At 35.7% G+C, this 13,163-nt stretch overlaps 1 protein-coding gene and 1 long non-coding RNA gene across 3 annotated transcripts in view; one reads left to right on the top strand and one right to left on the bottom strand.

Moving 5' to 3' along the window:
* LOC126871185 (roundabout homolog 2-like) overlaps nucleotides 1-12,960 on the bottom strand; it is a 28,726-nt gene extending 15,766 nt beyond the window's left edge. The window contains exons 1-2 of the mRNA XM_050629682.1: nucleotides 11,600-12,960; nucleotides 2,595-2,903 (exon numbers count right to left, since the gene is read on the bottom strand). Coding sequence (XP_050485639.1) covers nucleotides 2,595-2,903; nucleotides 11,600-11,660 — 370 coding nt within the window. The 5' untranslated portion in view covers nucleotides 11,661-12,960. The remainder of the gene's footprint in view (nucleotides 1-2,594; nucleotides 2,904-11,599) is intronic.
* On the top strand, nucleotides 2,910-10,781 carry LOC126871254 (uncharacterized). 2 transcript variants are annotated; one of them, XR_007691592.1, is made up of 3 exons: nucleotides 2,923-3,956; nucleotides 4,020-9,152; nucleotides 9,283-10,781. It is a non-coding gene; the product is annotated as an uncharacterized LOC126871254 (long non-coding RNA). The 2 variants fall into 2 exon arrangements; XR_007691591.1 differs by having other exon boundaries at nucleotides 2,910-3,956; nucleotides 4,020-10,781.
* Nucleotides 12,961-13,163: the final 203 nt, after the last annotated feature.

Genomic DNA, 13,163 nt, shown 5'->3' with positions numbered 1-13,163 from the left:
TTGTCGATCGACGATCGATTCGATATTCAATCATCAAGGCTACACTGTTCTTATTATCCATTTCTTCGCTCTAAATATAGATGGGTCTTTAAAGCTACTTGTCTCGTACCAAAAGTTTCTCTACGTTCGTCTATTACATACGCAATTACGTTGTCGCCTATCCCTACGAATTTCTCTCCTTTCATGTTAAATATTCGGCAAAACGAGCAATTCGATCTCTTCTTTTTCTTTTATTGGTTCCACGCATTATCGTTATTTCTTCAATCGTCGACCGGTCAGGGTAGTCCCGCGTTAGATCATCCTGACTGCAGATCTTTTTATCCTTTCCTTTTGTTCGTATTTTCTCTTATCGGCTCTCTATTCTTCCTTTACAATTTTTTCCTCGTCTTCCTCTTTTTTTTCATTCTCGACCAGTATATTTCGGTGCGAGTCGGTCGAACAGTATACTCGCAGCACAAAGCCTTATTCATAGTCGTCGGCCATAACTGCCGTTTGCGTCTACAGTCTACAGTCTGCAGTATACAGTCTACGGCCATTGCGATCACCATCTTTATCGGCGCGGCGTCGAATATCGAGTTCGTGTGACAAAATTTCCACATACATACATACACGATGGCAAAATAAAGAATATTCGGTGATAACGATATTCTCTAACGAAAGTCACGAAATTAGAAAAGGGCGCATGAAAACGGTAAAGCAATCGTGGATACGAGTCTCGAAATAGGTACACGAAACGCGAGAAAATGCACTCCATCTCTTTTCTTGTCGTCCTTTCCACGAATATATTTGTTAGGATAAAGAAGAAGAAAAAAATATGACGAGGAAAGAGATACTTGTTAGGTAAAAATACAGACATGAATTGTGTGCAAAGACACACGAGATACACGAGACATAAAGGCGTTATGATGTGTGAAAATAATCGATTTGCGGTGCCTACGTAATTAAAGGAACGAAAACCAAGTGGAAATTATACAGTATAATATTCCACTCACTCGGCAATTATCAATCAGTAAAATACAAGTGTAATAGTTTTCAATTGACATGACGATGAGATTGAAAATTTGTCTTGACAAACGGGCAAAGGTTCAAAGAAATTTTCCAAAATAAAATAATCTATTTGATTTGAAAATCGTGTTAATGCGAATATATACATTGCATGCAACACACTACCACCTATTCATGACAAACTATGCTGCATCACGTCGCACAACACAGCACTCTGTTGGTCGAGCATACGCTCGCGGTAGATACAGCTCCGTATCGATTTCTATTCTCCTTCTCTTTTCTCCTTCATCCCCACCGTTTCTCTCACTCTTTCTTTACTCGCACATGCATGCGTAATGCGCATATATATGCATATGCAGAAACGTGTATGTTCAATCTTCGATTGCACGCATAATATGCAGCAATTTCTTCGTAACCGACAATTTTTATTCGTATCCTCCTTTCCAAATTCTCTTCGTTTCGTTTCTCCTCTATTTTTATTATTTATCTATAGTCTCCGCTTTTTCTTTCCCACAATTTCTTCACAAATCTACTTATTTTCCGTATTATTTATTATCCTCATCCTTAATGCAATATACATGTATTTCATTTATGTGTAAGTAAGTATTAGGTTGTCCGAAAAGTGTCTTTCTTTACAAAACACAACGTGTTTTTTACAACAATGCACCTTCATACAAACATGAAACCATAATTCGATAAAATAATATAAAAAAAAAAAAAAAACGTTGTGCCTCTATTATTTCCTCATAAAATGAAAGAAACTTTTCGGACAACCTAATACAAGCAACGGTTCGTGTGAAACACGATAGAATAGATTCGAATGAATCCCTTTCTAAGGAGTCAAGTTACAGGACTGCGTAACGAATACTGATTTTGAAGGAAGAGAAGCAATCATCTATTCTAATATAAATTATTTCTGTGTTTCTTCTACATTCCACATTATTATCGTTTTTTCACACATTATGGATTTATGAGAGTGTACACAGTTTTGATTATAGGAATAAAATTTGTCTTTCGAACTCGATATGTCGCGTATCTACTATTAATATTTGCTAATTGAACTTAGTTGATTGCTATAATCACAATTGCACTGTTTACGCGAATTTGGTGTTCTCTTTTGTTTTGCGATTATTATATGCACAAGTGTAACAAAATTGCAAGCAATTTAGCGATCGCAAAATGCGAGTAAAGAGATGGGTTCTATTCGATGTGGAAGGGTTGCTGTCTGCTCTCTCTTCCTACCCCCTTCTCCTTTCGCCTGAATATCGATCTGCCTTAAACAAACTCGACTTCGTCCTCCGTTTATTCGAACGTAATCGACTCGTTCTTTGTTTTGTACAAATACACAGATCAACCTTACTCTAATTTCTTTCGTTCATCGCATTGCTCATACATAACACACGTACACGCAATAAGAGTATATACACGTGTATGCGACACTACGTGACTATACGGCGCAAAGTACGCGATCTATTATACGTATTATCGTACTTTTCACGTTATCGAGAAATTTGCGACTGGTTGTGCATGATTGTTGAAACGATTTCATCTTAGATAATGTAACTAAAGATGATCTCGGATAGACTCACCTGCGACAGTTAGCGTTGCGTTTCGACTTGGAACAGAGCCTGCTTGATTTCTTGCAACGCACCAATACACTCCTCCGTCTTGTTCTTTTTTCCCGTGCATTACTCTCAAGAAGAAAAGAGATCCCGTAGGAAGAAGAACACGATGTGATTTTGCATCTCCGGGTGATGTTTGAACCAGTTCACCGTCCTTATACCACTCAATCACGGGCTGAGGTTTACCTTCCGCCTTGCAATTCAATGTTACCGGTTCATTCTTGGCCACTATTATATCCGAAGGATGTTCCGTTATACGCGGTGATCTCAATTGCCCTGGAACCAGAATATTTTCATATATTATGATTGATTCGTATTAAAGACAATTGTAACGCCACAGCCAAAAATATACATATCGATGTTTCACCCGATTTTCCATTTTTCCTATTTATCGTTACATCGTTATATTTCTCGTTCTTATTCCATAGACAAACTTTCTATAATATATACATCTGTCAATATACGTTGCACTTATTTATTACGTTGTATTTATGTATTAATTAAATCCACGTAGCTATATCGAATTTCATATGATTTGGTAATACGTATACGCTTTCATATGACCAAAAAATCTTATAATATCTACAATGAAACGTGCAACCTGATAAAAAAAACACTTCATCGGAAAATAAGGATATATACGAATACTTTTTGTAGTTACTGTACGTACCCAAGTACGTAAGTTCTGTCGTTTCGCTATTGTGTTGAATTTTACTTGTATTCGATGTGTGTGTGTGTGTGTGTGTGTGTGTGCGTGCGCGCGCGCGCGCGTGCATGTACGTGTATGTGTTAGATATGTAATATGTACATATCTTGTATGCCAACAAGCGCGCTCTTATTTAGGTCGGTTGTAATTCGACAATGTATAACATAGCCTCTAAATTGTTGGTTGTACGATGAAGATAGACACGCTTACGTTACCTGCTTCAAACTCCATGCTTGAACAAAGCTATTTCAACTATCCCGATATAGCTAGAGGGATTCTAAAATATTCTTGGAACGCACAGGGTACAGATACAACCTATAGACCACAAGTAGTTTACAATCGCTTCGTGCAGTCTGCAAATTCTACTCGAACGTGAACGTCTAAAGCAAAATCAGCCGAGAAATGTTGCACATCTGTAAGAACGTTCATTTAAATTCCGAGATGTGCGGGCGTTCTTCGCCGTAATTAAGAAATTCTTTGTTCATAAAAGTTTATTCCTAGTGTTCTTTTCTATAGCGAACGAAGCGATTTCGTCAGTGGATGATTATAATATTGACACGTATTAAAATGTGGCAACAGGAAATAAGAATGCAGAAAGAACGCGATAAGTTTATAAGATATATGTATGTACGCGTGCACGTGTTTTTATATAATAATATTATAGGGAGCACATTTTATGATTTTAGCGTAACACGACGTACACGTATTGCGTATACTCGCAAGAGACAAGTGAACGTACATAGGGATATAGACGCGACGAAATGTATATGTACATGAGGAGGCCGATGAATCCTTGAATATATTTCTAAAATATATCTTTGCGTTATGAGAATTTTTGATACTTTTTAGGCGCGCACTTGCTTGTATGACAGAATAAGATATAGATAAACGATCGAGGAAAAAAGAGGAAAGAGAGCGAATGCTTTGATAATTATAATTATATATACAGAGGAGGTATGTCTCACCGCCTTCCATGATTTTCAAATTTGTTCACGAGGTCTTTGCCATGATGCTGAGCGACTCTTTTCTACGCATACGTACATATAAACGCACGCACACACACACACAAAATGTTGACTTTATGTGCGGACATGATACTATTATATGTATGTCCGTAGTCGTGGCTCACGCATAGCTAAGGTGAGTTGAGTTTCTTTCTTATTCTTTCTGTACCTAAAAAATTGATACGCAAGATCTGTGAACGCATCCTATAATGCCATTGTCACACGCTCAAGAAGGTCATCCGCTCAGAAACAGTAATCAGGTCGGCGAAACATCCTGCATGCCACAGCTATCGAAATAATAACCAAACAGTAATGGAATAGCCGCCTCTGATATACATCCGACGATAACCCCTCCAAAGGGACTAAAACCTCAATATAAAAACCCTCCTAAATTAGCGCTCAAGACATTATTCTGTTGCAACACTTTGAACCGTCACTCTGTTGGATTTATATAATAAAAATTCCATTATCACATACAAAGTTCAATTTCTTCGCCTTATTCGTGAAACGTTCGAACTGCGACGCGAGGAGATCACCGGCGATCTATCGGTTTCGTGATTTCTTGTGTCCCCGACGTGACACCATCATGCCCGTACATAAAGTCAACCCGATCCTAACCCACCTCAAGATAAAAAGTAGCAAAAATATTTTTATGAATATGTATGTTGGAAATTAATGTCGAGCGGTAGTTAAAAAGTTACTCAGAATATTGATCTTAACGATACATTTGAAAATCATTAAAATCGGTCAGGTGTATACCTCCTTCTATATAATTACCAATTCTTTTTACTTTATTTTTACTTTAGTCGCATGTTAAAGAAACATTCAAATAAAGACGGATTTACATAATCAGAGAATAACGAATAAGTTTTTAAAGAGTGACTGGGTTTTATTACTTTGGCAGATGCCTTTATTTATCTACGCTTGGATACACAATCTTTATCGTACTCTATAAATGTCTTTGACGGTGTTCATTTGTATATGTACCAAACATGTATGCACTATGCATGTATAGACATTTGCGCATTTCTCTTTTGTCCTCTCGCTTCAGTATTCGGAAACAATAGACATTGTGGCTAAATTAAAATCGCCTCCGGAGTTTTCATATTTCGCTGTTGAACAGAGTCGTGAGCGCACGTGAACCAACTCCCAGTTCTTATGCTCGGTAGGCCCGAGGCATCTCGTTTCATTTCAGTCCTAACCTTCTCCGAATCAAGCTATCTCGGCAACCTGCCTTGCCAACCCGCTGTCACTCTCTTATTTCTTTCCTATTTTATCACATCCACCCCCCCCTCTCTCTCTCTCTCTCTCTCTCTCTGTTTCTTCGTCTTTCTTCATTTTTTGTCATATTATATTTTACTTCTCCTTCTATTCTCCTCTTCCCCTCTTTTTCTTTTCCTATAAATATTAGGGTGGCAACTAAGTGATTGCGGATTTTTTCATTAGGTGGTATCGACAAAATCCGCAACCACTTATTTGCCAACCCAATATAATCTCCAAACCCTGCTAATTTCGATCAACATTTACAAATATGTCAAATATGTATATTCAATTTTCCGTCGCAATAGTTACAGCACTTGACAAAATCTGTCAAAGATATTGTAAAATAACAAACATAAATGAAATTCCAAAGTTTCGAAACAGTCGGATATTTGCTTCTATGCATAATGCTTTTCGCCAACATATAAATACATATTATATGTGTATGTAAGCATTATGTATGTGTTATTAATCCAACGATACGTCCAACGAGTTCAAATTTTTGTACAAAAATTCTGTCAATAAGATCACCGACAGACACGAGAACTAATTTCGGCGATTATGAAGATAATCTTACAGAGATTAAAGTACAGAATTCTTGCACACACGATGACTTGGCTTATAGCTTCGCAACTGCAACGTGAGTATTGATTTGCCGCTGTTGCGCTTCAGCTCTGTAGGTTCTACTCGTTTCGCCGTCTTCGGAGACTCTGCCAGCTGTGCCGGATCTTGTTCTTTTCCCCTATCATAGATTTCTTTTCTTTCTGTAAATCGTTTATCGTTTTTTTATCGCACGTACAACGTTTTACTCGACTTTCTCTTTCTCCCAATTTACTTATGTTTTTCTACTCTGTCCTCTTTTCCCCTGAATCTCAATATCTCCATCAGTTCCTCTTTTTCCCTTTTTCACTCCTTTCCTTTCTTTTCATATTACATATACGCACATATGTACGTATATCGTATATCCATATATTTCATCAGGATAGCATATCGTCATTCGATTAGTCATCATTTCTCATTTCTTTGTTCATACTAATCCCTTTCTCCATTTTATATTTGATTTTTCAATCGAATTCAAATCGATATTCAAAGTATACGAAGACGACGAAAATTACGCTCTTTGAAAATATCTTAATCAACATGTTACAAATAATCTCTTCTTATCTTGTATAAGGAAATGCAAGTGGATGTAGATATTCCTAAAATTGAGAGAGAAATATATTATACAAGATTATATAAGAATATAAGATTCCATGGAAGCAGAAGTAGACGAAGAGGAACAAGGAGAAAGGGCAGAAGGTAGGTTGAAAAGTACATAGTACAATGTACCGCAGTACATTTGGCGAGTGTCCAATGGTATGTATATCACGATAAACCGACAAAATGTTTCGAAAGAATTATTTTATATATTCTGAAATCGCTGTCATTCTTCACATTGTTATTTTTATTATTCTATTATCTTTTTTTGTACTTCTTGAACATTATTTCACGCGAACAGCATTTGCAACTAATAGGTTGTTGTCGTGATTTTTCAAGTGATTTGTATGTGCATGTGTGTTTGAGCTTGTATGTCAGAGAAAAGGCAATCGAAAGAAATAACGCAGAAAGAAAGGAAGCAGAGAAGCGAGGAAGAAAGGAAGAGAAAGGGAAAGGGGGAAAAAAAGGAAGAAACAGTTTCATTACTTTCGATCCCTAAGAAGGATATTCTTGTAAGAGGGGAAGGTAGAAGACGAAACGGGAATAACCATTGAATTCCTTGAGACGCGAGGGAAACCTAAGACGTACGGAACCTTCGAAGAGGGTTCGGCCGACACACCCTACTCGAGTTCTTTCAGAGCAGGGCTGTCCAAAGTTGTGGAAAAAATAGCAGCTTTCTATTATTCGAAGAGAATCGATGATAGCTTTCTGTTTCTATTTTAACTAATTTTCCATTTGTTCCTGTTCAAAGTACGTCTTTGTCTTTGTATGTTAAAGTTATGCGACGAGATTAAGCGCCATTGCCGCTGAAACAACAATCTAGCGTTCATTCTTAAATAATAACCATAATAACATTTTATATTTTTATCCATATATTCTTGCTGTCAAACGCACGAATATGCTTAAATGTTTTCTAATATAGGTACACTCGCATACTCGTATATCGCAAAAGTGTATGAAATACGTACAGTGCATGTATAGTGTTTTCTTCTTCTTGCGTATTTCACAATATGGTGAATATGCTTCAGATTTTCACATCTAAATCACTCTGATATTCATCTGATATTTAATCTGATATTCAATAAATTAAACAACAGTACTCACTTATTAGCTTGTATTATTATAAAAATAAGGAGAATATATACTTCTAAAAGGTGTAGAAAGTTTCAAATATTGGAGTAACATTTAAATAACCGTTTGATATCGTTATCGTCTTACATCTATTTTTTAAGTACATTTTTCGTTTTACAGCGTCACAGCTTTTATTGTATGAAACAAGTACATGCATATTTTAATTTTCTACTCTCTTCCATTAAACAAGATAGTTATGTACGAACGTGTATTGCTAATACATATTACGTATATTAATATTTCTTGTTTGTAGCGCATTCTGTATTTATTAAATTTGCATATCAGAATGTAAAACTTAAAGTTAATATTCGATCATCGACATCTGTCAGTTTTATAAGTAACGCGCACTAAAATAAAAAAAAAAAATCGTTTGCTTTGGTGTCATTATCTTGAGATTTTTAAAATGCACCGTTGTATCTAACATGTATAATGTAACATTTTTATTCATTTACTGTAGTTCAAGATTTTGTAAATTACGCTTATTTCAAAATAATTCAATTATTCGAAATGAGAATAATTATATTAATCGAACGAAAACAATATGAGGCCAATTAAAGACGAAGTCTGTAACATTTTAATTTTTACTCTTTTTCTTTTTCTCCTTTCTTTTTTTTTTTTTTTTTCTTCAAGCGTTACTACTGCTTTGAGAAGTATAAACATTAAGCATATTGCATAACAGTTGATCATTAGAAGCAGAACGATCGATCTATTCCATTATACAAAAATGCTCCAAAAAAAAAAAAAAAATTTTCCAATATAGCATCGGGAAGTTTTTTTCCAAATTTGATCCCTAGATTCCATAATCGACAACGCAAGTATTCATTTTTCCCTATTTTTGCAAAGAATTGCAAATGTTATTTTTGCAGCCATTGCACGTAAAATTATATTTGCTATGGTTTCCTTATTTATTATTTTCTAAACGTCCGATATGTTTGAAATGCAACAGTATGTTTTTCAAGATTTTTAGCTGTTAAAATAATTGCCAATTTTTCTAGAGAACGTAGAATGTGGAAAGAATCTTTGCGAATAAGAAACATAAATATCGCGAGTGTTATTGTTCTCGAGTCTTAAATCTTCAACGGCCTAATATCAGACATGGATATGTGAGAATTAAAAACATCCATTGGAAGAAGACTAACGAAGTTGAAACAAATTAAATTGTTGGAATGGCACACTTACGAGTCGTTTAATAAAATGAGTTTACGCCGTCCCATGATACGCATATAGGTAAACTTCAGCAAGAATTTACCCTTTTAATCGAAAATGATCTTTTATTATTTCGAACAATTTTTACGTGATCTTGTAATCGATCTTATTAGGTTATACACAGATCTGTATGGTATTCTTTATTCTGTAGGTATGCTTTAACTTAGTCGACAAATATTGTAAATGTAGATGTATTGGTTATTCGTAAGGTTCACAGACAGATGGACAGATTCGCTTCGTACGAATCGCTGGTGGTTCGTTTCTATCCTGTGAAGTGTCGCGCATAACCTAATAGTTTCGTTTCACATCGGTGATACTCGGCTACCTTCGCCAGACTTTCCATCCACAAAAATAGACCAGCCAATGTCTATCATCCAATACCGTATCTTTTTTACTAGAGCGTAATCAACGCAAAATCATTCCTAAGCTGTATTGTCTGTTAGTTATTTATAATTTCATGCAATATCGAGAACAGTATTAAACGAAATAAATCTTTGTATCGTATTTCGCCTTTTCATCGTTCATTATCGTTCATTATCGTTATTATGTGTCAACTTAATAGAGAGAACAATATCACCGATACTCGGAAACAAGCAATATTTATTTAAGTCCACTATATGATATGTTACTGAAATGTTAATTACTAAAGAAAAGAAAATATTATACTCATATTTGGATATCAATTTCTTTCAGTGCAAGTTTGGAAATTCCCTTTAACAGCTTAGATCGAGATCAAATTAATTAGGAAAAACAATATTTGTAAATACAGTATCACGTATACATATACCTATGCGGATACATATACATTTAACACGTTAAAGTAATTGTACGACACATTTCGATATTAAGGGCTTTTGCATTTTCATTTGAAAGAGAAAGTGTTTTATATCACAAATATAATTTTACATATATATCAGTTTAAAATTTCTCAATGAAATCGATAGCGTTATTCTTTACGGAGAATAAAAGTTCTCCCACTGAAAAAGTAACTTCCTAATTCCATCGTATAGGTGAAGGAAGGTGGAAGGACATAGAAGCTGAGGAATATGGTTAAAGAACGTTTTGAATATGACCTTTTTCAAACTATTTGTCTTCTATATACATTAATTCCACATATATAGTGTATATCTAATGTAATAATAATTTACTCAAGACGATTATGTCAAACTATTTATCTCGTGTTTAAAATATACATAATGCATATAAAACTTTATTATCATTATGGCGTTGAACTACTTACAATTAGTATAGTAATAATTTTGTATTCATTTTTACAGTAGATATTTCATTGATCAATTTTTTACTGTTTTGATACATTTATAAATTAAATTCGCTTGCATGATCACACAAGTTCGAGATCAAATCTATCTATGCATGTATAATATAATCACGTTCTGATTGTTCTTTGAGTTTACAAAGGAAACAAAAGATATTTATTTCCGCACTTGTAATCATCATATACTACATACACATATACGTGTACATATACATATTAGACAAAATACTGAGACTTTTATCGACAAAAGCTGTATGTGGAACCGTATTATAGGCATTGATTTATGTAATTGTAAATTGTAACATAATAGATTGCGTTCCGTTTTATTTCAAACGGAAGCTGTATAACGAGATAAAAAAGGTAATTGAATTATTTATACAGAAATCATAATTATTTACTCTTTGTCATTGATCATGCTCGAATAATTTCTGTTACATATCTGTTAAAAGCAACCATTTTCAAGCACGTGATTCCTCGTTGTCAGTGATATATTATCACCCCAATTTCACTTGACTTTTGTTTTTAACGTCGATTCAATGAGACCAACTTCACAAGAACAAAAGATTTATCTTCAAGGAACATTACCATTTGTGTCAGTCTCTTTTCTCATTTGTTATCGCACGTCTGAGAACAAGAGGTCGTAAAAGAAGAAATATGTATCTCTGCTTGAACTCCTTTTTATTAAACTATAAACTTAACGGTTCGTTGTATTAAATTAAACAAAAAATTTCCAATTTATTGTGATTGGTATTACGGTATTATTGATAATTGGTATTATTACGTAGAAGAGTGAAAAAACTATTTTCTAAAATTATTCATTTCATTATGACAATGGTTAGGCATCAAGAAATAATGACGATAACGATGACGATGACGATGATGATAAATAATTGATTATATTTTCTTTCCTCTTACGCTAGTTAAATTTACACACGATGTAGATGTGAAGGCCTGGCGTTGTGTTTAAAAAGCGAAAAAAGATGTAAATCTTCGAAATGTATAAGTACATAGAGAACAGAGGAAGGAAGGAGAGAGAGAGAAAGAGAGATAGAGAGATAGATAGATAGATAGATAGATAGAGAGAGAGAGAGAGAGAGAGAGAGAGAGAGAGAGAGAGAGAGAGTACGAGGAACGTCAAAGAAATGTTAACAGATTTAGGAATAGAGAGATTTAGAAAGGAAGGGAGACTTACCATGTACCATAAGGGCGAAAATTGCTGTCGCGAACAAGTTTCTTAGCCACTCGTTGCGCATTTTTCTTTCGGATATCCAAAGATTCTGAAGAAGGTCGTGAATGACGAACGAGACCCTTTACAATCGTTGTAACTTGATGTTAATACATGTTGATAAAAATTCAATGGAAAATTACAGATGTATCCGAAAACCGGATAAATAGAATCAAAGGCCAGAAGGAACACACGCACGATGTCGACGAGGTTAAACCGGTAAGAACGGCCACTCGCGAGAGGATTCTCCTTTCGAGTTTAGAGCACAAAGTAGCTTTCCAGGCGAGAGGCGTATCTTTCGGCGTGACACTCGCGCGCGCCTCATTTCCATGCCATTACACGTTACCACAAAATACGCGTACGTACGAACGTCCATACGTACGAACAACGCACACCCACACCCACATTATATTCGATACCCACCTACGCACACGCACTAACTATATCCCCATGTATTTGTATACCAGCTACGTATACATGTGTCACTCATCTATATTCACCAATATGCATACTATGTTTGCAGTAGCGTCAAGTAATGTTATGTTACGTTAAACCACTAACCGTCGGTCGATCACCGGCAGCCCCATTCTTATCGAACAAAACCGACAATTGCTTTCATGCGATGAACTTCTGACATCGCCGGAGCTCGCGCGCGCGCGCGCATGCACACGCACAGGCGCATACACGTATATATTAGAAATAACGCACATACGTGTTCGTAACACACGTTATACACGAAATACGTAAAGGAAAAGGAAATCACGATCAATGCACTCGATGTCACGTTTTTTCTAGCACACTTTCATTCTCTTCCGAAGGAAGGGAGGGAGGGAGAGATGAGAAATAAGGGGAAAGAGATGAAAGAGGGAGAGAGAGAGAGAGAGAGAGAAAGAGGGAGAGAGAAAGAACTATTCTAATTCTTTGATCGATCCAAACCGCGCGTCCTCATTGCCACTTATAAACATACAATCACTGATTCGATGCGTTTCGTATTAGGTATCCATTTATTCGGTCTTCTACTCTCTAAGGTTAGCATACGATCGATTGGTTCCGTATTTTCGAAGAACGGCGTTCCTTTCAAAATCGATCGCTTCGTGACCGACTGTCAAGCTACGCTCCGTTTCTCTGTTCCTTGGACAATTATTCTCACTTGTAATCATATTTGCCATCTTTCAACAAAAGAATTAACGTTGATTATCGAAAGAAATATGAAAATTGTGCGCACAATTATAATAATATACAAAAATTCAATCAATTTTATGATAACGATAGTTTATAAACGACTACAAAACGACTCACCGCGACGATCGAGTCACGACTGAGGGCGCAGCAATTCTTTTCGTGTACCACGCGGCACTTCGGCTGCTTTCGAGTATCCTCGTTCATTCTCGTAACCTCTTTGGTTCTCGCCGTTCTCGGCCCTTGGTTCTCATCGCCAGTTGACGCTTCTCAGCAACAAAACATGTACCACGAACGTATACAAGAACATACGTGCATCCTTACACACATATGTAACTATGTACTTCAATGT

The sequence above is a fragment of the Bombus huntii genome, chromosome 11 (assembly GCF_024542735.1).
Source record: "Bombus huntii isolate Logan2020A chromosome 11, iyBomHunt1.1, whole genome shotgun sequence".
NCBI classification, from domain to species: Eukaryota; Metazoa; Arthropoda; class Insecta; order Hymenoptera; family Apidae; genus Bombus; species Bombus huntii.
This window is presented reverse-complemented; position numbering and strand designations above follow the sequence as displayed.